Here is a 24,948-nt window from a genome sequence, read left to right on the forward strand (position 1 = left end):
CCACTTCCATAAGACCCAAAAACATGTTTATTTGCGGAAAAACAGGAAGCTTCTCAAAAAGATGTCGAACGTGCTTTTGGAGTCTTGCAATCTCGGTTTGCCATTATCAAAAATCCAACTCTGTTTTGGGATAAGGCAAAAATAGAAAAGAGTATGAGAGCTTGTATTATACTCCACAATATGATAGTAGAAGATGAAAGAGATGGATACACTCTCTTAAATATTTCAGAATTCCAATACGGAGAAGGAAGCGGAAGTTCAAATGTGAATCTCGTGTATGAAACAGATACTTCAAATCTTGAGAATAGTATCTTTGCTCGAACAAGAATTCGTGATAGATGACTACATGAACAACTGAAAGTCGATTTAATGGAGTATATCTGGCAAAAAATCGGACATTTTTATCAAAATACCAACTAAAATTTTTATCAAAATTTCTGTTTTATTTCTGTTCTTGTCTTAATCTTTGTAATAAAATAATTATATTCTTATAAATAAAATATATTTTTTAAACAACCCCAAAAAATTTCTAACAATGTACATCTAAAATAAATAAATCTCTTATATGAGTCTCTAACCCAATTTTATTATTAAAAAACTACTTGAGAAACCCTAATGAGTCTCAACAATGTTCATAATCTTATATATATTTAATAATTTAGTTTTATTTATTATTTTCTATGGACTTTTCTTTTAACTTTTTTAATGTTTCCTCTCTCAGCGTAGATATCTGACACCAATACCATCCCCAATGGTTTTGTTGGGTTACCTGTTGGATTGTTAGTCTTATTCTAGCTATCAAGATTCTGTAAAATTCTTTGCACAGTAAATTAAGGAAAATGTGTCATTCTTATTCTTATCAAGAATTTCAGATAAAACTAGATACATTTTCGAAACCCTCATCTTCTCTTAATTTCTGTAAGCTTTTTTGGTAACTTTGTAAGCTGAATAATGTTAGAGTATCTTTGTTCATAAAAATGAATTTGTACTTAACTAATTGCTGACTTTTGGAAGTTAATCTTCTGTGACTGTTCCACATATAAATCTTTAAGAGTTTCCAGGAGATTATTACATTCTTTTCCATTTGCTTGGCAGAATATTACGAAACCATTTGCAAAAAAAAAAAAATTAATAGAAATGGGTGGTCTACTTCGACTAGTTCTGAAGCCATGTAATGTTATTTATATCGCTTTTTGAATTAAAAATGAATGACCTTTGTTCAAATTAAATGTAAGTTAAGTGAGCGAGGATCTATCTACACCGTTGATATGCAAAACCAAACTATTTCAGCATTAAATGAGATGAATGTCAATTCACCAAAAAAAAATGAGATGAATTTCCATTTAGCCTTAACAAATGCTTCTTCTCTTCTTTTTTTTTTTTTGAACTAATCCTTATCAAATGCTTTTGCTAGCTTAAGAACCATATAATTAATTTGGTTTGCATGAATATAGAAGTTAATAAACTAGTAAAACATTATCAGGGATGAGTCTTCATAGAAAAAAGGACACTAATTCTTCGATATTATTTAATCTATAATTGCAACTGCTGTATATCCTTCCGCACAAGAGACTATGAAGCACTATTTTACCAAAAAGTATATGAAGCAATACCTGACAATTTAAATGTACAAACGATTTACAACTTTAATGGTAAAACGTCCATATATGGATATATATATATATATATATATATATATATCAATATAGGCGGACGTCGAGGCTCGAAAACTAGGGAAATTTGGAAGAATAGAGTTTGGGGTGATCAAGGTTGACCAATAAACAGTATCCGGTAATCTGAAATTATTATAATCATATATGGATATCTCCTAAAGAATTATGATTAACATCGTAATTTCTTCATTTTTCTCCGATCTACAATTATTAAAAATAGCGTGCACCACGCAGGATAGTTATTTCGTGCAAGAATGAAATACTCAAAATTATTATGGACAATTTTGTTAAGTTGTCAACGAAATTAGTAAGGCAGATGTTAATTCATCTCTCTCGTTTACTATAAATATAAAGGAATGCATATATGTCTCTCTAAGAGAACTACAAGTCTATATATCTAACATACAAATTAATGTTAAGATGAATGAACAATACCCTCGATTTTTGTTATAAAAGATTACAATCTAAATCTCTACTACTTTATAAAGGCGTGTATAAACTCTTAATTTATGATATATATAAGAAAACTAGAAAGTCACTTGTAGTATATCCTAATCCTCAATACACACCAATCTAGAAACAAGACTAACGTTAGTCCATAGTCAAGCCGCCCCTACCTGTCCATCATTTTATATTTGTAAAAATGATGAAACCAAATTAACATTCATTACATAGATAACTTCAAAGATACAATACTAATTAAATAATAAAATAAACAAACCAACACATAACCTCTTACCTCTATATAAAATCCATAATACATATTAACTAAAGCTCATACACACAAGTAGTAAAATAAAAAAAAATGGCAAACATCTCACTCTCTACGTTCATCTTCTCCATCCTTTTCTTCATCTCCACCGCGACTGCCGCCACATTTGAGATCCTTAACCAATGTGGTTATACCGTATGGGCTGCCGCAAGCCCTGGAGGTGGCCGGCGTCTTAACTCTGGCCAGTCATGGACGCTAAATGTCCCAGCGGGAACATCTATGGCACGGATTTGGGGTCGGACCAACTGTAACTTTGATTCTTCGGGCCGTGGCCGATGTGAAACTGGTGATTGCACTGGTGGGCTTCAATGTACCGGTTGGGGCCAGCCACCAAACACGTTGGCTGAGTATGCTTTGAACCAATTCAACAACTTAGACTTCTACGACATTTCACTTGTCGATGGATTTAACATTCCTATGGAGTTTAGGTACGAATATCACCATAATCTTTTCATATATTTGAATTTTGCCCGAAAAAAAATTTCTGACCATAAACGTAAAAATTTCAATTTTGAAACTTGAATTCGACCTAAATACACCCACATATGTTTTTTAATTACCGGCTGAAAAAATCAGTGTCGTTAAAAACGATACTGAGATAGTACTAAAAATATGGTTTGCTGTTAAAACTTACGATTCATTTTTATTTTTCTAACAGTTAGATAGTAATTTTTTCTTTAAAATAATTGACAAAATAATAAAAAACATACAAAAAAAAACTAATTTAACTATAGTACTTGCCTTTTTGTTATTAACTTTCATTTAGTGCTTGCCATTTTAATGTTGTAGGCAACATGCAGAAAATCGCATAACAAGACATTTTCTTAAAAAAGCTTTCCCTTAATTGGTTGATATCTCTTTGCTGTTGGAGAAAAAGAAAATAACCATGGAAATAATTATTTGTAAAAGTGTTTTGAATCGATAATGCTGATTTAACCCTTTTCACTCTTTGGGTTTGTAATTTTGTATTGTCTCCTCCAGCCCAACAACCTCGAGTTGCCACCGGATACTATGTACGGCGGACATAAATGGACAATGTCCGAACGTGTTAAGAGCGCCAGGTGGTTGCAACAACCCGTGCACCGTTTTTCAGACGAACCAGTACTGTTGTACGAATGGGCAAGGATCATGTAGCGATACAGAATATTCAAGGTTCTTCAAACAGAGGTGTCCCGATGCCTACAGTTATCCACAAGACGACCCGACCAGCACTTTCACTTGCACGAACACTAACTACAGGGTCGTGTTTTGTCCTAGGGCTAGACTCAGTACCCACCAGCTCCCGATCCAGATGGTCACAGAGGAGCATTAATTATCAGACTCTTCTCTATTGTATGTGTGTATGAGCGTGTACTAGTGTGTACGTAGATATACATGTGTACGTAGATATAGATATATGCGTAAGCGTGTGATAATGTTTACGTGAGTATCACACTTGATGGATAATAATGAATGCAAGAATAAGTTGGACTCACTTCTCTTTTTCCGGTCATGCTTTTATTAACGGGTAATAAGGAATAAAACTCTCAGTTTGATTATGATTTTGATTAGCCGTAGGTTTTTAGGTTTTGTTCTAGGATTTTAAATTCTAAAACGTAATAGAGTTTTTTTTTTTTTTGGGTAAAGAGATTCTAAAGATAAGATAGAACAAGCTAGCAAAATATTAGCAAAAATTGCTCCAAGGATAACACAAACTTCTTTTATAATGTTTCTATGATTCTCGAAATTAATATGAAGTAATGTTTTCCAATCCTTTTTCTCCAAAATAAAACATTTACAATATTATCTCTTTTAGGTAGATTGTTAAGTTATCAGCAAAATCAAGTTTTGAAAGTAGAATTTTCGGATTACTAATAAAAACTTTTGTTTGAGATTTAAAGAAAACATCTCAATTTTTGTTAGCAAAATTTTCATGACAGCCTAATGAGCTCATTGATAAGGTCTGCTCTCTTTCTCTTGTCGTGTTTGTGATTGCTGTCAGACTGCGAGTAGATTCAATTCGTGTGAAGGTATACGAAAATATACATAGTAAAAAGAAATCCTTACTTTAATAATGAAGTTGATTGACTAATAAGAGATCCTTAGTTCAATATTTTTTGTTGCGTGCGAAAAACCATGTCGCCGTGCAGCTTTGAGAAAAAAATCGTTTAGTAAAACTAATTATTTTGGCATCGTCATAGCAGTATATTTGTAGACTTTTAGACGTCGTTGATTTGAGTTTAACCTTTTTGATATAGGTCTCCAATTAATCAATCAAAAGCTAAGGCATATAAATATTAAATAAGCATAATCTGTTTGGACCATTAACAAACATGTTGTTTCTGTGATAAAGTATTCTAAAAGGATCTAGTGGGTTTTTCATTGAGTCATGCGCTTACACGAATTTCCCTACATTACGGGTTCTTTAATGGATATCAAGTGGGTTTAGGAATCGGTTTTTTAGGATATAAATACATGGCTTATCACTATAAGAAAACATTTGCTTTTAGACGACTATATCCGTTGGTAATCCGTCGGAAAACGCTTTTCCAAACGGAATTCTGACAAAAACAAGTCGTCGGGATCATCTCGTCGGGAAAAAATATCCGTCGGAAATTTATCGGGTATCCGACGGAATACCGAGGACTTCAATTACTCGACGAATTTCCGAGGACAAAAATTTTCCGACGGATTCCTGACGACGCAACTTTTCTGACGGATTCCCGAGGACGCATTTTTCCGACGGATTCCCGACGGTTTTATAAACCAAGGAGTTTCTGATGGTTTTGGTTTTGTCGGAGTTTAATTTCCGACGAAAAACCGACAAACTTGACGATTTTTGTTTCCTGACGGATTTCCGACGTACTCATTTCCCACGAATTTCCAACGGTCCTTTTTTTAGTGCCGACGATTTTCCGACGGTAAAAGAAAAATCAAAAAAAAAAAAATTTTAAAACATTAATTCAGAGAAATAAAATTGTAAATTAAATATAAATAAAACTGAAATTTATAAATATAATGAAAATATTTTAACAATTTTTAAAATTCAAATATTCAAATAACAAAAAAAAAACAATAATCTAGGTTTCTGGATTTTCCGTTCCCGAACTTCCGAATCCCGGGAAGTCAGGAAACCTCGCCTTCATCCAACTTGCCATGGTTGCGACTTCCGATCTGGTTGTAGTGAGCTCCGATTTGGTCGTAGTGAGCTCTTGTTGTGTTGCATCTAACTTGTGCTCCAAATCCGCTGCTTTTGCCTTGAGCTCTTCGTTTTGCTCGACGATATCTTCGGGATAAGAAGAAGAACCGAAAGATTCTTGACTTGAGACAACATTACCCAAACCACGTCGGCGTCCTTTCTTCAACGGAAGCTCCTGCACAATTAAAACAATAAGTTGTTAATACCAACAGCAAATGTAGACAAAAAGAAAATTAAAGGTACACAAACCAAGAAAACTTACTTCGCAAACCAAACGGTTGATTTCTTCGCGCGACAAAATGACGGGGGATGAGGAGTCACGTTGTGACTGTTGACTGCTCTCGATGGTCTGCGTCACCTTCTCATAAATTTCATTCATTAGAGGATCTTGAATCACATTGCTCCCCTTCTTTGTGTGCACCTTTTTCATCACCTGAAGATGATCTGGACGCACTCCTCCAGCCTCTCTAGTCTATTTAAAAAAACAAAAAACACTTAAATGTTATAATAAAAAGTGAACACGTATTGTAAAATCCCAAAAAAAATAAGATAATTTTACCATTTGGTCTTCTTGACTCAAAAAGCTCGTCAATCCGGAGTTGTGAACATATTGCCCTTTGCCTTTTCGGTCACTCCTTTTGTTTGTGGAATTAGTCTTCGATTTCTTCTCCGTCTCGGGGTTTTCCCAATATGGGATGTAGTGTTTCCAGAAAGTGGCATTCAACCCTTTCGGTTTGCCTTTCCCCTTCCTCCAATTCTGCTTCCACTCGTACATGTTTCTTGAGAATTGCCTAGCACACTCAGCAAGAAACAAGCCCTCCACATTCTTTGTGCGGTTTGGATGCCATGTAAACTCTTGCTGAAAAAAAAAATAAATTTCTGAAATAATACTAATTTAAGAAAAAATTTGAGTATTGAATAAATTGTTTGAAACTTACCGCAAACTGTTTGAACCATATGTTTTTCTTTTCGATAGGGATGTCAGAAAACGTCTTGTACGGTTTCTTAAGGAGTGAATGCAGCATTCTCAAAATGCACTTGCTAATCCCGTTGTTCGAATATCCAAACTTTTAAGAAAAAAATCTTGTTATTTTTATAAACATATTATCAAAAGAATAAAAAGATGAAAAAATAATTAATTACCAAGTCGCATTTCCACGCCGAAGTGGATCAAGCGGTGTGCATAACTCTCGTCCGGGCTCACCGAGTAAATTGTTAATACTCGTGTAGAATGCATCAGACGACGGAGGAGTATGAGAAGAATCTCCAGAACCGCGGAAATCTCTGGGATATCATCCAACTCCGGAAACTCCGGATTATCATTAGACTCCGGGATCCGTATCCAAATGAGTCCTTGACGAAAAGCTTTCATTGGTACGTCGTCGCCGGGATTGAGACGACGTACCAGATATATGACCTTGGTATTCTCCGTAATCCCTTTAAAAAATTTATCTAAAGTTAAAAACTTATAAATTGTAAAAAAAAGACATTAAAAACAATTTTTTTTAAGAGAACTTTAATGTTTTAACAAACATTTTTGAAAATTATACAAAATAAGTACAAAATAAAGTTATAATAAAAGTTGTTATAACAACAATAATTATGTTTTAAAAAAAAAACACATTATGTATCAAAAAAATCAATTTAAATAAAATTTATAACAAATTTATTTCTTATCTACAATTATAGGAGAACACATTTTTTTTTATTGATAAATTTTTTAAAAAATCTATTCTAAATTATAAATAATTTCTTGTGAATATATTTGTTAGAATTAGTTGCTTATATATATAGGAAATTTCAAAAATTAACAAATCTATTTTTTGCCAAAACTAATAATTTTAGAAATCAAATAATTTTACATATCTAACAAATCTTATAATTTTTCCAAACTAAAAATTTTACAAACATATAAACCACAATTATAATCTAACAATTCTAATTTTTTCTTACAAATCTACACCTATCAAATCTAACTTTTCAAATCATGACTTTTCATCCCACACAACTTACCTTCTCCAGTATCAACGCAATTACGCAAGTTAGATGCATATCCATCAGAAAATTTAACACTTTCCTTAATCCAGTCGAAGAATTCTTCTTTTGAAAGCGCATTTAATCGAAAAGCTGGGGGCAATGATTTCCCATTTTCCATAACATGCAGTTCTTTACGGGAACAAATATATCAGGTAAGTCTAATCTTGCCTTCAGATTATCTTTAGTCTTCCCTTGCACATTAAGTACAGTATTCATGATGCTGTCGAAAAAGTATTTCTCAATGTGCATCACATCTAAATTATGCCGAAGTAGATGGTCTTTCCAATATGGAAAATCAAAGAAAATACTCTTCTTGTTCCAATTGTGGTACTCTCCACATCCTTGAATAGGAACATGACCATTCCCACCACATGAAACCGTCTTCTCAGCATCAAAATCTCTTAATTGTCGGATTATATCTAAACCTGTAGGCTCTGGAGGTAGAGCATCATAATTTTTTTTATTCTTCCTAAACAGTGTCGTGCTCCTTCGATATGGATGATCAGGGGGTAGAAACCGTCGATGGCAATCAAACCAAGAAGTTTTTCATCCGTGTCGTAATTGGAATGCATCAGTGTTATCTTGACAGTACGGACATGCTAATCTTCCGTGAGTAGACCATCCAGAAAGCATACCATATGCTGGAAAATCACTTATCGTCCACATAAGAACCGCTCGCATTACAAAATTTTGTTTTAGAGAAACATCATACGCTTCAATGCCATATTTCCATAGCAGCTTCAACTCATAAATTAATGGCTATAAGAAAATATCAAGAGATCTCTTGGGGTGCTCTGGTCCAGGAACGAGTATTGTAAGGAACAAAAACTCTCGTTTCATGCACAAACTTGGTGGCAAATTATAAGGTGTGACAATTACTGGCCATAAAGAATATTGCCGCCCATGCTTGCCAAAAAGGTTGAATCCATCCGTAGATAACCCAAGGTAGACATTCCTTGGCTCAGACGCAAAACTAGGATAGAGCTCTTGAAAACGTTTCCACGCTTCTGCATCTGAAGGATGTGCAATCTCTCCATCTGAGTTGTGTTGTGCATGCCATCTCATTGGAGCTGCTGTTCGCTCTGATTGATATAACCTTTTCAGCCTCTCTTTTATTGGCAAATACCAGATCCTTTTATGTGGAACAGGTACTCTGCTACTTGTTTCCTGATATCGCGGTTTATGACAAAATTTGTACTTTAAGCGATGCTCGTTATTCCTCCAGAATATCATACAATTGTCGATGCAGACATCTATCATTTCATATGGTAATCCAAGACCACTTACAAGTTTCTGAATCTCGTAATATGAAACCGGTGAGATATTATCTTCAGGTAAAATATCTTTAACAAAATCAGCTATTGCATCCACACAATCTTCTGCCAGATTAAAATCCATCTTGATAGTCATCAACCTGCTTGCAGAGTATAAAGGCGATATGCCCTCTCTACATCCTCCATATAAAGGTTGTTTAGCTGCATCTAGCATATCAAAAAACCTCTGGGCTTCTAAATTAGGTTCTTCTGTTCTATTACCATCCTGAATATACGATGCTACGTTTTCTTGAAATGCGTCATTCACCATCTGAACAATACTACCTACGTTTACATCATTCACCATCTCAACATCTGGAGTTGGTTCTTCTATCACACCAGAAGCACTGCTATAATAATTTACCATTGATTCAGTTTCTCCGTGCATATACCAAATCTTGTATCCTGGCATAAATCCATTCCTATACAAGTGATTCCATAGTCCTCTAACAGAGTATACTCTGTTATTGCGACATGTAAGACAAAGACAATAGAATTTAGTATTTCCAGAGCTCTCACTATTCTTTGTCGTAAGGGTTATAAATTCTTCAATACCACTCGCATACTCATCGGTTAGTTTTCCCGATGTTGGATCAAGATGGGGTTTATCCATCCATGATCGAAAATAATTATATGGGTTTGGGTTTGAAGAAGACATGTTCTTTCACCCTTGATTTGTATGTTGGGAATGAGAAAGAAGAGGTATTTATAGCAAAACCTGACTTCATTTCCGAGCGTATTCCGACCGATTTCTGACGAAACTTTAAAACGGCTAGAAACGGCTAGTTCAACGGATACAACAACGGCTAGATCTAATAATTCCGTCGGAAATCCGTCGGGAAAGTTGAAAATTTAAAAAGAATCAAATTCCGTCGGAAATCCGTCGGAAATCCGTCGGAAATTTCCGACAGATTTCCGACGAAATTGTATATTTTTTTGGTTGAATTTTCAACTTTTTTGAAATCCGTCGGAAATCCGTCGGGAATTTACCGACGGATTTCTGACAAAACCTTAAAAAACAACCATTTCAATAATCTGTCGGAAATCGGTCGGGATTTGCGACCGATTTCCGTCTAACTTTTTCTCGTCGGTATTTTTTAGTTTTTCGTCGGGATTCCGTCGGTATTTTCCGACGAAATATATTCCGTCAGAAATTTCGTCAGGAATCGTAATGTTTTCTTGTAGTGTATATATGGATTATATTTGATTACTTCACACAATTAATAAGAAAACCCTAAACGGGTGTCTGTCTCGATTTGTGATTTTTTTATCTTTGATTATTACTTTCTTTAGTTTGATTCACAACAAATGGTATCAGAGCTCAAGATTTTCCGCGAAACTATGCCATGACGAAGGGAAGTTCTCTAAGTTCGATGTTCCTAGGTTCGATGGGAAGGGGAATTTTTCGGTTTGTGACAAAGTCGAGTTAGGGATCTGCTGACGCAGCAGGGGATGAAAAGGCGCTGTTAGAGAAAAAGCCAGACAAGATTGAAAAAGATGATTGAGACAATATGCAGGATCAAGCTGTTTCGACGATTCGACTTTGTCTCTCTGATGATATTACCAATCAAGTGATGAACATCACGACTTGCAAGAAGATGTGGGATAAATTAGAGAATGTACATGTCGAAGTCGTTGTCCAGCTTGCTGTATCTGAAGCAGAAGTCTTCTTCTAGTTTCAAATTCATAAACTAGAAGACCATTGTTTGATATTCCAGTCAAGAATTTGCAGCTGCAGAGATAAGGTCCTTCAATCGTTTCAATGTTTCAGGATGAACATCAAGATTAACATTGCAATGTTTCAAGATAGGGGTGACGATTCTGCCAATGCGTATAACTAGATTTTCCCTACTCTTGTTTGTGGACACCCAGAAGTTACAAACCAAATTCTTATACGCTACTAAGTTCTAACATATTTTATATGAGATTTTATAAATAGAATTACATGAATTAAAGTAAAATACAGAAATTATGCAGCAAAAAAATTAAAATGTTAGTATCAACATTTTAAGAAAAAGATAACTAATTGCACAAAAATTGACCACTAAAGGAAAAAAAATAGGTAAAAATATGTATTGAACACTATCCAAACAATGACCACAAATAATTCAGCTAACCACAGACACTTGAAAATTAAAATACAGAGCTGTTTTCTCTTGTTACTATTACGTTTGCTCTATTTAAGCCAAATTGTTTCTGTTTTAGTTTTACATCATTTAGTATAAATTCTCTTTTATAATTTCGAATATGTTTTTAAGAAAATATCCATAATTTTTGTTTGATATTGCATAATTTTTTTTATTGGGATGTAAGAAATAGAAAAAGATATAGAAAAATGTTAAACAGAGACGCAATGTTTTCAAAAAATTTTAAAAAAGCTTGAGCTAATTCCTGAGCTCTTGCTTTGATCTCACCGATATGACTTGTATTCGGAGAGTTTGAGTTATCTGACAAATCAGAACCTGTGTGGAAAAGATTGGTACTCATCTCCCTTATTCTAAGTAACATATGGAAGTAGAAGCGATGAAAGGATTTTCTTCTAAGTAAAGGGATAGGAAATTTTTTGTGATCCCACTATTTTACTACGAAAGAAATGATCTCACACAGGTTGGAAACGAGGGGTAGAAAAAATTTCACGTGACGCCATTATTAATTCCCCTACATCTTTGATAAAACAAAAAAAGGAAGAAAAAAAAGAGATGACAAATGAATAAGTCTGGGGAGTAAAAAGTACCAATGGTTATATGGTTGGTTTGTCATGGTATTGTATGAGAATGAGTCTAGAAGGTTCTTGACATTAAGATCGTCGATGAGACCCAACGGTGATGGCTTTTGGATTATTATGTGAAACTATGGGTTGAATCTGGGAGGCTGTGATGCTTGCGGAAAACTTCATGGTGGTGATCTGGGATTGATTTTTGTAGCATGTTAATCACTAAGTTGAAGGGTCTTTGCAGTGTTCTAGAGAGAAGGTGAGTCTTCGTGTTTTCAAATTTCTTTTTTGTGCTTGGTTTTCTGTTTGTTTGAAAGGCAAGCAAAACCTTTAAGTCCAAGATAGTTGATGTGTTGCATTCTATCCCAAGTTTTCAAGTTTTTTCGAGTCTTTTAGGTTTGTTAGAGTCAATTCAGGTCAAACAGCATTATAAGACAGAGTTTGAAGACTTAGGAGCGGAATACGGCGAAAAAGCAGGAAAAAGAAAAAAAAGCGACCGATGTCAATCATACAAACAAAAAGAAAAACTAATTTAACTAGTACTTGCCTTTTCTGTTTTTGTTTTTGATGCAAGGCTTGCCATCTTAAAAATCGCATAACAAGACATTCTTCTTAAACCCTTTTTTCCTTAATCGGTTAATATCTCTTTGCTGTTGGAGAAAAAGAGAATATAACCATCGAAATATTATATTTGTAAACGCTTTGAATCGATAATGCTTATTTAACCTTTTTCTCTTTTTGGGTTTGTATTGTCTCCTCCAGCCCAACAACCTCGAGTTGCCACCGGATACTATGTACGGCGGACATAATTGGACAGTGTCCGAACGTGTTAAGAGCACCAGGTGGTTGCAACAACCCGTGCACCGTTTTTCAGACGAACCAGTACTGTTGTACGAATGGGCAAGGATCATGTAGCGACACAGAATATTCAAGGTTCTTCAAACAGAGGTGTCCGGATGCCTACAGTTATCCACAAGACGACCCGCCCAGCACTTTCACTTGCACTAACACTAACTACAGGGTCGTGTTTTGTCCTAGGATTAGACTCGATACTACTGGGAGCATATATATATTAAGAGACTCGTCTCTATTGTATGTGATGTGTGTATGAGCGTGTACTAGTGTGTACGTAGTAACGTAGATATATATGCGTACGCGTGTGATAATGTTTACGTGACTATCAAACTTGATGGATAATAATGAATGCAAGAATAAGTTGGACTTTTGCTAACGGTTAATTAGGGATAAAACTCTCAGTTTGATTAGGATTTTAAATGGCAGTAGCTTTTAGTTTTTGTTGTAGGATTTTAAATATTAAAACTCGAGTAATAGAGATGTTTTTTGGTGTAGAGAGTAAAAATTTGATTGATCAAACTAGCATAACATTAGCAAAAAACGTTAAATCAATAAGAAATTATTTTTTTTTCCAGATTTTTTTGTTTGGTGTAGAGATAGTAAAGAATAGATAGAACAAGCTAGCAAAATATTAGCGAAAAATGCTCTAAAGATAAGACAAACTTCTTTTTAATTTCTTACTATGTTTCTCGAAGTTAATATGAAGTTGTTTTTCCAATCCTCTTTTTCCGAAATGAAATCTTTACAATTTTTGTCTTTTTGGGTAGAGATTGTTAAGATATCAGCAAAATGAAGTTAAAAAGAAGAATTTTCGGATTACCAATAATAGCTTTTGTTTGAGATTTAAAGATAACATCTCAATTTTTGTTAGGTAGAATTTGCATGGAAGCCTAATGAGCTCATTAATTAGGTGTGCTCTCTCCCTTGTCGTGAATGTGAATATGTGATTGGTGTCAGATTGCGAGTAGATTCAATTCGTGCGAAGGTATACGAAAATATACATAGATAAAAAAATCCCTACTTTAATAATGGAGTTGATTGACTAAGGTATACGAAAATATACATAGTAAAAAAAATCCCTACTTTAATAATGGAGTTGATTGACTAATAATAGATTCTTACTCGGTTCAATTTTTTATTGCGTGCGAAAAACTATGTAGACCGATTCGTGCAGCTAGGAGAAAAACCCGTTGAGTAAAACTAATTATTTTGGCGTCGTTATCGCTGTAGATTTGTAGAACCTTAGACGTCTTTGACTTGAGTTTAACTTTTTTGATATGCATGATTGCATGGGTCTCCAAATAATCAATCAAAAACTAGGCATATAAGCATAATTCCATTATATAACAAACACATTTTTAAAAATCACAGAAGTACAGTTGTATGGTATAAACTTGAATTTTTGAAAGCATTTATGAAAAAAAAAGAGAGATATAAAGCTGGAAAGTAGAAGAGCGTTTTCTCATTCTTCAAAAACGTTAATACATTTCCATATATACATGTGCTAAACTGTTAAACCTAGTTATACAAGATAACTAAATTTATGCATAATTAATAGCCCAATAAAATATTGTATGGCCCAATATTATGATACTCTACCCCTTTACAAGTTGGAGCATGCATGTAGATTAAATATGTCCAACTTGCATAGAAACCAATCAAATTCCTAGCCCAATTAATGTTTTGAGAATATATCAGCTAAATGAAGAAGAGAGGGAACAATAATTACCTAATACACTTTTACTATATAAGATCATATCACTGAAAGCTATCAAGGAGACAATACCACCAATTTCCAAGTAAACAAACTGACAAGAACTGTAGTATAGTTGAAGTAAGCGAGAAGTTCATATACCCGCTTCCAACCTGAATGGATAATATGTGATTATATCACATTTCAATAATCTAGATTTAAATTATCTATAAGATTTTAAAATGTAAAATTGATTTTTGGTCCAATTTTATTATTCATTGTTATACTAAATCTAAAACTTGATCCAAGTCTAGAGTCTCTGTAAAAGCATCCTATAATCTCATCATCCTTTTAGTTAATGTGTTATTCATATATAGTTTTTCATAGTTTGAAGGTGAATTTTACTTTCTTTAGTTTCTTTTTTCTTATAGATATTATAGTATTGGAATAGTCCTAAGCATATTTTCATTCTTTACGACAACAAAATCAGGTATTTCCATGATTAAACAATTTCTGAAAATATGACTGATTGAAAAAGACATGCGCCAAAATTTAGTTTATGATTATTTGTATTGAAAATCAAAATGAAAACAAATTTTAAAAAACCAAATTTGGATCTATGAAATTATTTGAAAATACCATGAAATTTGTTTAAGGGATAAATTCCAAATATTCATTCATCCAACTTGTTATTAATGAACTCGGTTACCCAAAAATTCCGATGCACATATAAGATGAATCATAGATCGGATACTTCGAATAATTAAGTAAGCATATCCCTAAAATGTTAAGTAAGACAAATTAACTATATCCTACTCTCAAATATTGGAAAATTGGTACTCCTGGTCTCCGTAGCGAATGCGAATGATGCTCAATTGCTCATCCAAATTGATAAATTAAAAAAATTGAAATGCAACAAACGGTTGATCGCAGTGCTATTGTAATTGGAGATGGTCTTCATTAGGTGCATGATGTGCCTTTGCTACACTAATTCGATTATGGTCCATGGCGAGATATTTTTGGATGCTTTGACAACTTTGTGAAAATTTGTCGTCTATCATTGTTTTGCTATTTATTTAAGTCATTGCCTTTGTGAAGTCAAGTCTTCGTTTCTCATTAATCATCATGAGATCCATGAACCTAGCTTTTCCACTTGTTTGAATCAGACAAAAGCTAAGCAAAAACAAGTTGGGTTAGGATAAAATAAGGGTTTTGTCTGGGAGACTTGTAAAGGGGAAGCAGTCCGACGTAGGAAGAAATCCTCTGTCATTTTAGGGTTTAGTCGAAGAAAAATAACTAAATATATAGTTTCCAATGATTGAATTATGTTTTTAATGGCATTTTTGTAGTTTAAAAAAGACTAGGCTTTGTTCAGAGTTTTTCTACTGGGGTTTTAAATAAGATTGTTTCAAATTCTATGTGAATACCCTCAGATGCAATAGATTATAAACCTATTAACAATTTTAGCAATAGATTTTCTTTTTTCTTAAGGTCAACTTGGTAAGTCAATACAGAGAAAAAAGAAAAGAAATGAGACAAATATGGAAATGAGGAGTAAGGAAAATAGAAAAATTCATTAAAAAAAAATTAGAAGTCTAAAACATGAAAAAGTACCATCGAGTCTAATTATATGGGATATTTGATCAAGTCTAAACCACTAGATTACACTAATTTGAAAAATCTTAGGTAAACCATTTATTAACTCCAATTTTATTTTTCTGGTACCACAAACAATTACATCCTCAAAACTGTATGAAATTCGATTACTTGTTTGCCAAGAATATATATTAAAAAGTAGACATGTAATAAAGATTTTGGTCACCCAACTTGGAGGCAAAAGCCTACCAGTAAGTTGTAACAGTTAAGGAGTTATGTATTGGTTAATTTGTTACTTTTTAATTAATATTTTGCATTTTTGAAGTTACGTAATAATAAATGCTATTTCGCTTTTTTCATTAAAAAAAACAATGGATGGGACGACAGGCGACTTGACTATGTTACTAACGGAAAGTCTTGTTTCTAGATATGTACTATGTAGACATTATAATGTTAACGTAAGAAAAAATTAAGTACGTATAGGGGGACTTAAGAAGAATATAGAAATGTGTGTACATTTTTTCCTTTTCTGCTAACAAAGAAGTTACATATCTATACATAAGCTTCATTATTGTGAAAGCTTTTTTGGCCTAATGGAGTTTATTAATGTTTTTAAGTTTCCAAACTAAATAAATATGATTTATTATCAGTTCTGCAGATTAATGGAGAAAAACGTATGAAAAAACTTCAATATGGTGTAAGTGGAACTATTTAGCGTAGAGGTTCATAATCATCAGTATAGCAATTCTCGTTATAATAATAAGATAATAATTTAATGATAAAAAAGCTCTTATTATTTTATTTTATTTTTATTTTTAGTACAACTCCTATTATTTTTTGTTTGGGATCAGCCTCTAATAGTACTCTTTGGAGGTAAATCATCATTTACAAAACAGATCGAACTTAATAGGGAAACAAAGTTGAAATTTCTTTGGAAGGACGAATTTACTGCCACTAGCCGACTTCCTAGTTGGTGAAGACTAAAGACTAGGTGTGAACATTTAAAGGCCCACATTTAAATGAATTATGTGATATAATTTCAAAGACGACCCAAAGAATTATGCCTTTCAAGTTTCAACTATTACTTAGCAAATATACAAATGATGTACAACTTGAATGTCCACATCCATTTAGGCAGACGTCAGTACGAACAGATTTTGTGGCAATCCAGATTTACCAATAAAAATATCTCCAGTTCTTCATAGTACATATCTAGAAACAAGACTTTTCGTTAGTAACATAGTCAAGTCGCCCCATCCATTCTTTAACCAAAAAAAGTCGCCCCATCTATCATTTTATATTTATAAAAATGATTAAAGCAAAATAACATTTATTATCATATAACTTCAATCATTCAAACTACTAATAAAAAAATAAAACAAACTTACCAATACATAACTCATAAAAAGGAACCGTTTTTTTCTCCTAACAAACATATTGTTTTTTTTACAAAAAAACCTTTTTTAAAAAAGATTTAGAACTGTCTCTTTTTCGGTTGATTAAATCATCTGAAAATTTACTATTTGCAATAAAAGTGAGGGAAAAAGAATTCTATTCACTTTGTTGAAGGAAAATAATCCTCTACTAGATCATATTCTTGTAATTAATTGTAGAGGAACATGTGGAGTAAAGAAAATCGTCTCGTAGAAGTACTAGAACTATCATAAACATTTAAAAATATAATGGACTCTGACATTCGTTTACAGAATGGAAAACTTTGGTCATAAAATAGCCTTTAATTATTAAACACTGATTACGTGGATTAAATAACGGTAAATAACTAAAAAAAGAAAGAAAAAAAGAGGAGGGACTTAAAGAAAAATGAGTGTAGTCACTAGTCAGAAAGAAATTATACTTCAGTCATTTGATGATATATCTAGTAAATATAATCAAATTATGTAAATTTTAATAGGGTGGTACGCCAGGACCGCCATTGGCTACCTCTATATAAAGCTATAGTGTATGTTTACAAAAGATCACACACACAAGTAGTAAAACAAAACAAAAAATGGCAAACATTATCTCACTCTCGGCGTTCATCATCTCCATCTTTTTCCTCATCTCCACCGCTAAAGCCGTCAGATTCGACATCCTGAACCAATGTGGTTACACCGTTTGGGCCGCCGCCAGCCCTGGAGGTGGCCGGCGTCTAGATCCTGGCCAGTCATGGCCACTAGATGTTGCGGCTGGCACACGTATGGCACGTATTTGGGGTCGGACAAAATGTAATTTTGACTCTTCGGGACGTGGCCGATGCGAAACCGGTGATTGCACTGGTGGACTTCAATGCACCGGTTGGGGCCAGCCACCAAACACGTTGGCTGAGTACGCTTTGAACCAATTTAACAACATGGACTTCTACGACATCTCACTTGTTGATGGATTTAACATCCCTATGGAATTTAGGTAAGAATATTATCATAAATTTTTCATAATTTGTTTTACAATTTTTTCTTTTAAGTTAAGCTGTTATAAATTCGAATTTTACCTGACGAACATTCTTTAAACGTAAACGTAAAAATCTGAATACCGAGACTTTAGCCTAAATATCCCCATGGAAGTTTAAGTCGCAAGATCTCAAAATTTTAAAAAATCGACGCGGCCAAGGGGAAAAGTCAGGACGCTTAGAAGTAACAAGATTTTTTTTTTTTCCTTGTTTAAGTTTGAAGTGAAGTTCAATTATAATTTTCACTGTTTCTAATTTAACGATTAAACAGTAAATGTGTACGAGAAGATAAAAAGATCTTCAAAATAACTAAAAATGTAAAAAAAAACTATAAAGAAATTTGGTAAATAGAAAAAAAAATAGTAAAAAAACTTAAAGAAAATATTACATAGTCATTTTTATTTCTTTATTTTTGAATTTAGTTCTTGCGATAATAATTTGCCTTTCTTTTTATCAATCTTCGCTCAACCAGCTCGAATTGCAAGCGGATACTATGTAACGCGGACATAAACGGACAGTGTCCAAACGAGTTGAGAGCCACAGGAGGTTGCAACAACCCCTGCACAGTGTTCAAGACGAACCAATACTGTTGTACGAACGGGCAGGGATCATGTGGCGCCACTGAGTTCTCAAGGTTCTTCAAACAGAGGTGTCCAGACGCCTACAGCTATCCACAAGACGACCCGTCCAGCACTTTCACTTGCACTAACACTAACTACCGGGTCGTGTTTTGTCCTAGATAGGTGCTAGGGCCTAGACTATCTCAACACCAGTGTGTACGTAGGTATGCACGTACGTGTAACGTGTGTATTAAATAATTGAGAGACTATCAACGCGTAATGGATAATAATGAAGGCAATAATAATTACGTATGTATCCTTTATACAGAAAAAAGAAGAAAGAATAATAACAATTACGTATAAGTTGAATTCGTTTCTGTATTTCCATTTCTTCCGGTACACATGTTAAAATATCTCTTCATCTCTATTGTCTGTTTGTGTGTATGTGTGTCTACGTGTGTGATCATATTTACGTGACTATTAAGTTTCAACGCGTATAATAACGAACGCTATATTTGTTTTCTTTTCTTTTTTTCAGAAAGGGTTTAAAGGCAATAATGTTTACGTATAAGTTGAACTCGTTTCTCTTCTTTCCGGTCAAAAAAATTATAAAGAAGAAAAATCTCGGTATAACTAGAATTTGAATATATAGCTGTATTTTTTTTTTTTTTGTTGTAGAATTTGAAATTTGTAACCGATAACACAGAATTAAAATCCTATTCAAACTATTGTAATTGCACAGCAAATAAAATAATATAGAAGGGATCGAATCTACCAAAATCAAATAAAATATTACAAAGATGTAAGAGTGAAATAAAACAAATTAAGATGAATGAGAGTGTTTGTTAGTTTATGAATGAGCTAAAAACTAAGACAAGAACGATGTGAGTTCGATGGAGGGCAACACTAGATCTTGGGTTAATTTGCAGGAAAACAAATCAGAAAATCGAACATATACACTAGATTTTGGAGGCCTGTGATTAGCAATAAAACTCCTTTATTGCTGACTAAAGAGCATCGCAAATAGGCCTGGACAAAAAATCTGGACCCTAATATTCGAACCGGAACTAAAATGAAATAGAGATACCAAATTCGAACTGAAATTTATAAAAATATCCGATGGATTCTAAACTTTTATATCTGAAGAACCGGAACTAAACCAGAACCAAACCGAGAACTGATCGAATCTCCGAATTATTCAAAGTATAATTATATACCCTTAAATATTAGTTATTTTTTATATTTAAAATATTTTGTGTATATTTTTGGTTTTATGAATATTTTTTTTTTACTTTTTAAAAGGTTTTTGGGTATATTTTTGGATTTTGAGGTATATTTTTGAGTTTTTGAATATAATTTGTGTTCAAAAAAACTCGAATCAAACTAAATTAATTTTTTTTGGTATTTATAGGTTCTCAAAATTCAGAAATTTGGATACTAAAACTTACATGATGGCTCTATGTCTAGGCAAAAAATTCGGACCCAAATATCCGAACCAGAACCAAACCGGTCCTAATCCTCTGAAATATCCGAAACCAATTGGTTTCAAACCGAAACCGGAGCGAATACCTGAATGCCAAGGCGTATCGCAAACTCAACTTCTTGAGATTCTGGAGGTAACGTACGATTTGCGTAGCATTTATTTTTTCAAAGAACCCAAGTATTATATTTCAGGTTGGTGAGGTTACTACAGTTCTCTCCCACAGCCTGAAACTCAATATATTTCCGGTGAGATAGTCAAGAACAATAATAATTGTTTTAAGATTCTTCCATTGACTGAACACACACTGGAATGAATTCTTGGTTTGAAAGCACCAGCGCGATAAAAAAAGTTTCTCAATGGTGGCATTCTAAGAAACAAAAGTAAGTATGAGAAACATATCGCGCACAAAAATCTATTTCTATGATTTAGTTGTAAAGATGAGATTGACTTCTCAGCAGCAAACATGAGATTCTCCTCTTGTATATAGAAATCTAAATTAGAGAACAGCGACAAAACTTGGTGATTATCTTGAGACTTCTGCGTGCCTCATAAATGCCAAAAAACTTGTTGATCTTAATCAAAATACTCATAAGGCTTAAGCCTTCATCTACTTGTTGGAGCTTGGCTAGGTCGTCGGTGTTCCACAGAGTTTTTCTGTGAGAAGCAAGAAACCAAGAGATGCAGACGCGTGACGCTCCCATGGTAAGGTTCCTTACGTGGAGCTTACCGAAGATCATGACAAGTATGTCTCTGGCCAGATTTGCCCATTTTGAAACTTGTCTTGACCTGTTTGCCTTATCCATCACGTTTCGACTACATTCAGACAAATAGAGAAAAAAAAAGGTTGAAAAAATTTTAGATAGATAGATTCTTGAATCCACATAAGAGCTTAAACAAGAGAACATGAGGAAGAAAAACATTGAAAAAAAATGAATGATTTCATAGAAAGTGTCCATCGGATAACACAGTAAGCATGCAAGCTCCATAACTATACACACCAATTCCTTTTTTTCTGACACTTCAAATTTTTTTATCCAAGCAGACAAATGATACACAAATTGTAGTTTTTTTCACGATAAATCTCTTACAGTTGCAGATTCTCTCGAAAGCAAGTTCCTTCTCTGTTATATGTGTTATGGATTCTTAGGGAATAAGTTATTTTTTGGTCAAGAAGCCATATGATAAGGCTCGAGTTTCTTCAACGGCAAGTTTACAAGATTTTGTCTTTGGTTCCGAGGCATCGGTTCCGAACTGTTTTATCTTCGTTATTGTCATGGGACATTGTCGTGGGAGATGGTCCCTTTTGTTGCTTGCAAGTACTTGGGATAGATGCTTGTTAAGCATGGGAGCAATGGTCAGAGCCGACAATCTCACTGTCCCTTGGTTGTTCATTGGTTCTCCCTGTGTCGCCGGCATGTTCTTTAAATCGAATTTGGTATTCGATTCTGATTCTTTGTTACATGTTTTGTTAGTGTTTGTATTTGGAGAAGTTGTAGGTGCTGATGGGTAAGAGGGTTTGAGGATGGGCCTCGCTATCGGTTGCTCGTGGCAACAAAGATGAGGACTCGAGCTCCAGAGAGCTATGGCAATAACACTTTGATCTGCTCAAAGTTTAATCCCTAAGCTACTCTGCAAGAGCACAGATGTGCAGTTGTAATATCTAGGGGTCGAACCACAGAGACTAGAATTCACTCAATACACCTTGTGTAGATGGAGTTACGCTAAGTAGAAGTATGCGAAACAATTAGTAATGCGACAGAAGTAAGTAGAACAGCAATGAAAACAGTTGTAAATTCGATGTGATGAAGGATAGGTCTAGGGTGATTTTCAGGAGATCAATGAATGCGGATCAACTTAACAAGTCAGGGTTCAGATATTAAGCACGGTTCTTGAACTCGAAACACAGAACTATAATTAACCAACTTTCGTTGTGAGAATAATCTAAGTTCCTAGAATTCCCAATTCCTTTGCAAATCCTACAGATTTAAACCAGCCTTAATTGCACAAGTTCGATATGTTCACAAAGCTCCTAAACCAAATTCCTTTGCGAATAGTTACTTTGCTCAACTCAGGTTCTTTCCAGTTATTCAATTACATTTCCGTGTCAATTAAACAACCTAAGGTCTAAGTTCTAGGTGATCAATCCAGAATTAGCTTTAAGAACAACCTAAGATGAAGAACTAACAGATATGAACCCTAGCTAGCAAGTTAATCAAACATTCAGAGAAAACCCTAATTAAACCCTAAACCTAACAGGTGATCTACTCAGACATGATTATTGAAACAACAAACATGATGAATAGAAAGCAATATATTAAATGCAGATACTCACTCCCCCTTTGCATAAACACCACAACGAACAGAGTACAGACTTGTCTCCCCAAGCTCAGAAATCGCAAAAGCCGAAAAACTCAGAGTATCTCTCTCTCCAAAATCAAAGGTTATCGTAAAAAGGGAATAAAAATCCTAAATATATCTCTAAGACACGTCTTGGCTTCCTTGAAAACGTTTGGGCCCAACTCCTTTTTCAAATAGGAAACAAAATCGCCTTTTCCTTATTTATCTGACAAGTGTCGAGCGTCACTCTCCATGGTGTCGAGCGACACTAAGGCACAAAATCCATTCTTGACGAATTTGATCCTGATTAAGCTCCAAAGTGCTCCAAAGTCTCCAGTTAAGCTCCAAACGTACCTATGACCTGAAAAGACTCCAAAAGACTCGAAAGACACTAAAAAGACTCTATAAATAAGACCTATACCATGGTTAAAAACCATAAAAACCATGATATATCAACTCCCCCAGACTTAGCATTTGCTTGCCCTCAAGCAAACAGAACACCAAATAAGAGAAAGAGGTTTGAAAACACAGAGATTCAACCTTTCATTGGAACATCGCTTTTGACCGATTACCCTGCAACTCAACTACTGCTTCATCACTCCAAATCGAACCACCATGTACTTCTCCGCAGACATTCACAACTTCCGAGATTAAGTCCAAAATTCCACAACATTATCCATAAACCCTCATCGCTGGATCTCACTGATGATTCCAATGCCCAGAACCTTCTAGATTCTTTCCCATTCTGTACTCAAACAAATCGGCCTTACACACTTTGGTACTTTTTCTCTCCCCCAGACTTATTCTTTTCGCACATTCATCATCTTTTTCTTTTCTCCTTTTTATGGCATATACTCGATAAAGGTAAAGCTGCGAGTACTGATGGTGTTTGCCATCGAGTCCCCGAGTTGTCCCCTTACTTTGTATCAAAGGTTTTCAGCGAATAATGGGGTCATGGGAAACATTCCTACCCCTCACTTCCTTCCTTTGTGTGATCATTCCAACTTAGAAGTGAAATAATGGGATCATTGGAAACATTCCTAGCCTTTCACTCCCAAGCGAAAATCATCTCAATCTTTTTGCCCTTTTCTTTTCTTTCTTTCTCTTCTTCTTAGCTCGTCACAGGGAGAGAAACACCAACATGAAATTTCACACAGGCTTTCATTGATCAAGTACGAACGAGGAATCAAGCTCTAAGGCTTTAGTCACATCAACGAGTTAAAAGTGAAGTTCAGAACTTAGCTCAGGTTTGTGTGGATTCTGTTGGAAATATGGACGCCTCTAGTCAGCTGGTCAGCCTTTGGATTTTTCATTAGTCGGATCTAGACTGAATCTGCAGCAGTGGTCAGCACAATAAATCCGAGAAAAGCATCATAATCTCCAACAGGTTTTGACTCAAAAACGTTTTGACACAACTGACTCTAAGAAAAACAAAACACAATGTCAGCAACGACCTCCCCCAGACTTGAATAACACTGTCCCCAGTGTAATCAAATCCAAAGTTGGTGACAAAAGAGAGAGTCAGAAGAATGAATGCAATGGGTTAGAATATCTTACTACTCAGTTAGGGCGACCAACACACAGCTCAGATTCAGATGAAAATAAGCTTAGGTCGAAAGTGCAAGGATGGTGACGAGCGATACCAATGATGGTGTCGCGCGACACCATAGTGCAGAGAGCAATCGTCGCGATCAGAGACACGTGAGTCCACCAAACAGGATAGAGAATCATCTATGTTAGCACTGTCAGATCACTCAGAGAGAAGTTAGTAGTAACAATACAACCCATAGAAGCATAAATCCAACAAAGTCGCACAACAGGTGTAGCTGACACAACAGACTCAAACAAACGAAAAGAAAAAAAAATAAGAAAAACAAAAGAAAAGAAAACAGAACCGGAATGACAAAGGAACTAGTCCTCATCGCTAGCAGTAGCATCATCAGATGGTGTGGGTGAGCGAGATCGCGGGCGAGTAGGGCGAACACATCCGCAGCGAGAGAGAGTAGCGATGGCACTCCAGATGCTCTGAAAACTCTGAATGACATACCGCTGGAAAGCAGCAGCCTCCTTGGGAACCTCCGGCTCAGTGGGAAGATCTGGGAGAGGTACTGGGGTTCCTGCGGAGCGAGGTGTCTGGTCATCCTCGGAAGTGGAAGCACGAGTTCTGGAAGAAGAACCACGAGACACAATAATCAAGACTCTTCTCTCCGGCATGAAACGAAGTGCAGCGCATTCGGTGCCTATGTCAGTGCGTGCACGATCAGGGAGCTGAATCCGGAAGGAGCCAGCTGC

At 34.8% G+C, this 24,948-nt stretch overlaps 3 protein-coding genes and 1 pseudogene across 3 annotated transcripts; 2 read left to right on the forward strand and 2 right to left on the reverse strand.

Moving 5' to 3' along the window:
- Positions 1-2,446: 2,446 nt before the first annotated feature.
- On the forward strand, positions 2,447-3,924 carry LOC18014709 (osmotin-like protein OSM34). The gene is made up of 2 exons (XM_006396808.2): positions 2,447-2,873; positions 3,427-3,924. The coding sequence occupies exons 1-2, from the start codon at positions 2,479-2,481 to the stop codon at positions 3,755-3,757; spliced, it is 726 nt and encodes a 241-aa protein (XP_006396871.1). The 5' UTR covers positions 2,447-2,478; the 3' UTR covers positions 3,758-3,924.
- Positions 3,925-8,419: 4,495 nt separating this feature from the next.
- LOC112085259 lies at positions 8,420-9,586 on the reverse strand. Its single transcript, XM_024154461.1, has one exon. The coding sequence runs from the start codon at positions 9,584-9,586 to the stop codon at positions 8,420-8,422; it is 1,167 nt and encodes a 388-aa protein (XP_024010229.1).
- Positions 9,587-17,757: 8,171 nt separating this feature from the next.
- On the forward strand, positions 17,758-19,290 carry LOC18014644 (osmotin-like protein OSM34). Its single transcript, XM_006396811.2, has 2 exons — positions 17,758-18,236; positions 18,749-19,290. The coding sequence occupies exons 1-2, from the start codon at positions 17,839-17,841 to the stop codon at positions 19,017-19,019; spliced, it is 669 nt and encodes a 222-aa protein (XP_006396874.1). The 5' UTR covers positions 17,758-17,838; the 3' UTR covers positions 19,020-19,290.
- Positions 19,291-20,483: 1,193 nt separating this feature from the next.
- LOC112085260 lies at positions 20,484-21,122 on the reverse strand (annotated as a pseudogene).
- Between the last annotated feature and the right edge of the window lie 3,826 nt (positions 21,123-24,948).

The sequence above is a fragment of the Eutrema salsugineum genome, unplaced genomic scaffold (assembly GCF_000478725.1).
Source record: "Eutrema salsugineum unplaced genomic scaffold, Eutsalg1_0 scaffold_3, whole genome shotgun sequence".
Lineage (NCBI taxonomy): Eukaryota > Viridiplantae > Streptophyta > Magnoliopsida > Brassicales > Brassicaceae > Eutrema > Eutrema salsugineum.

Excerpts from the sequence above, each read along its gene's own strand:
- LOC18014709 (XM_006396808.2), top strand. The coding sequence starts at position 2,479 with ATGGCAAACATCTCACTCTCTACGTTCATCTTCTCCATCCTTTTCTTC. Across the intron at positions 2,874-3,426 it reads AACATTCCTATGGAGTTTAG|CCCAACAACCTCGAGTTGCC; the intron begins GTACGAATATCA and ends TGTCTCCTCCAG.
- LOC112085259 (XM_024154461.1), bottom strand. The coding sequence starts at position 9,586 with ATGGATAAACCCCATCTTGATCCAACATCGGGAAAACTAACCGATGAG.
- LOC18014644 (XM_006396811.2), top strand. The coding sequence starts at position 17,839 with ATGGCAAACATTATCTCACTCTCGGCGTTCATCATCTCCATCTTTTTC. Across the intron at positions 18,237-18,748 it reads AACATCCCTATGGAATTTAG|CTCGAATTGCAAGCGGATAC; the intron begins GTAAGAATATTA and ends TCGCTCAACCAG.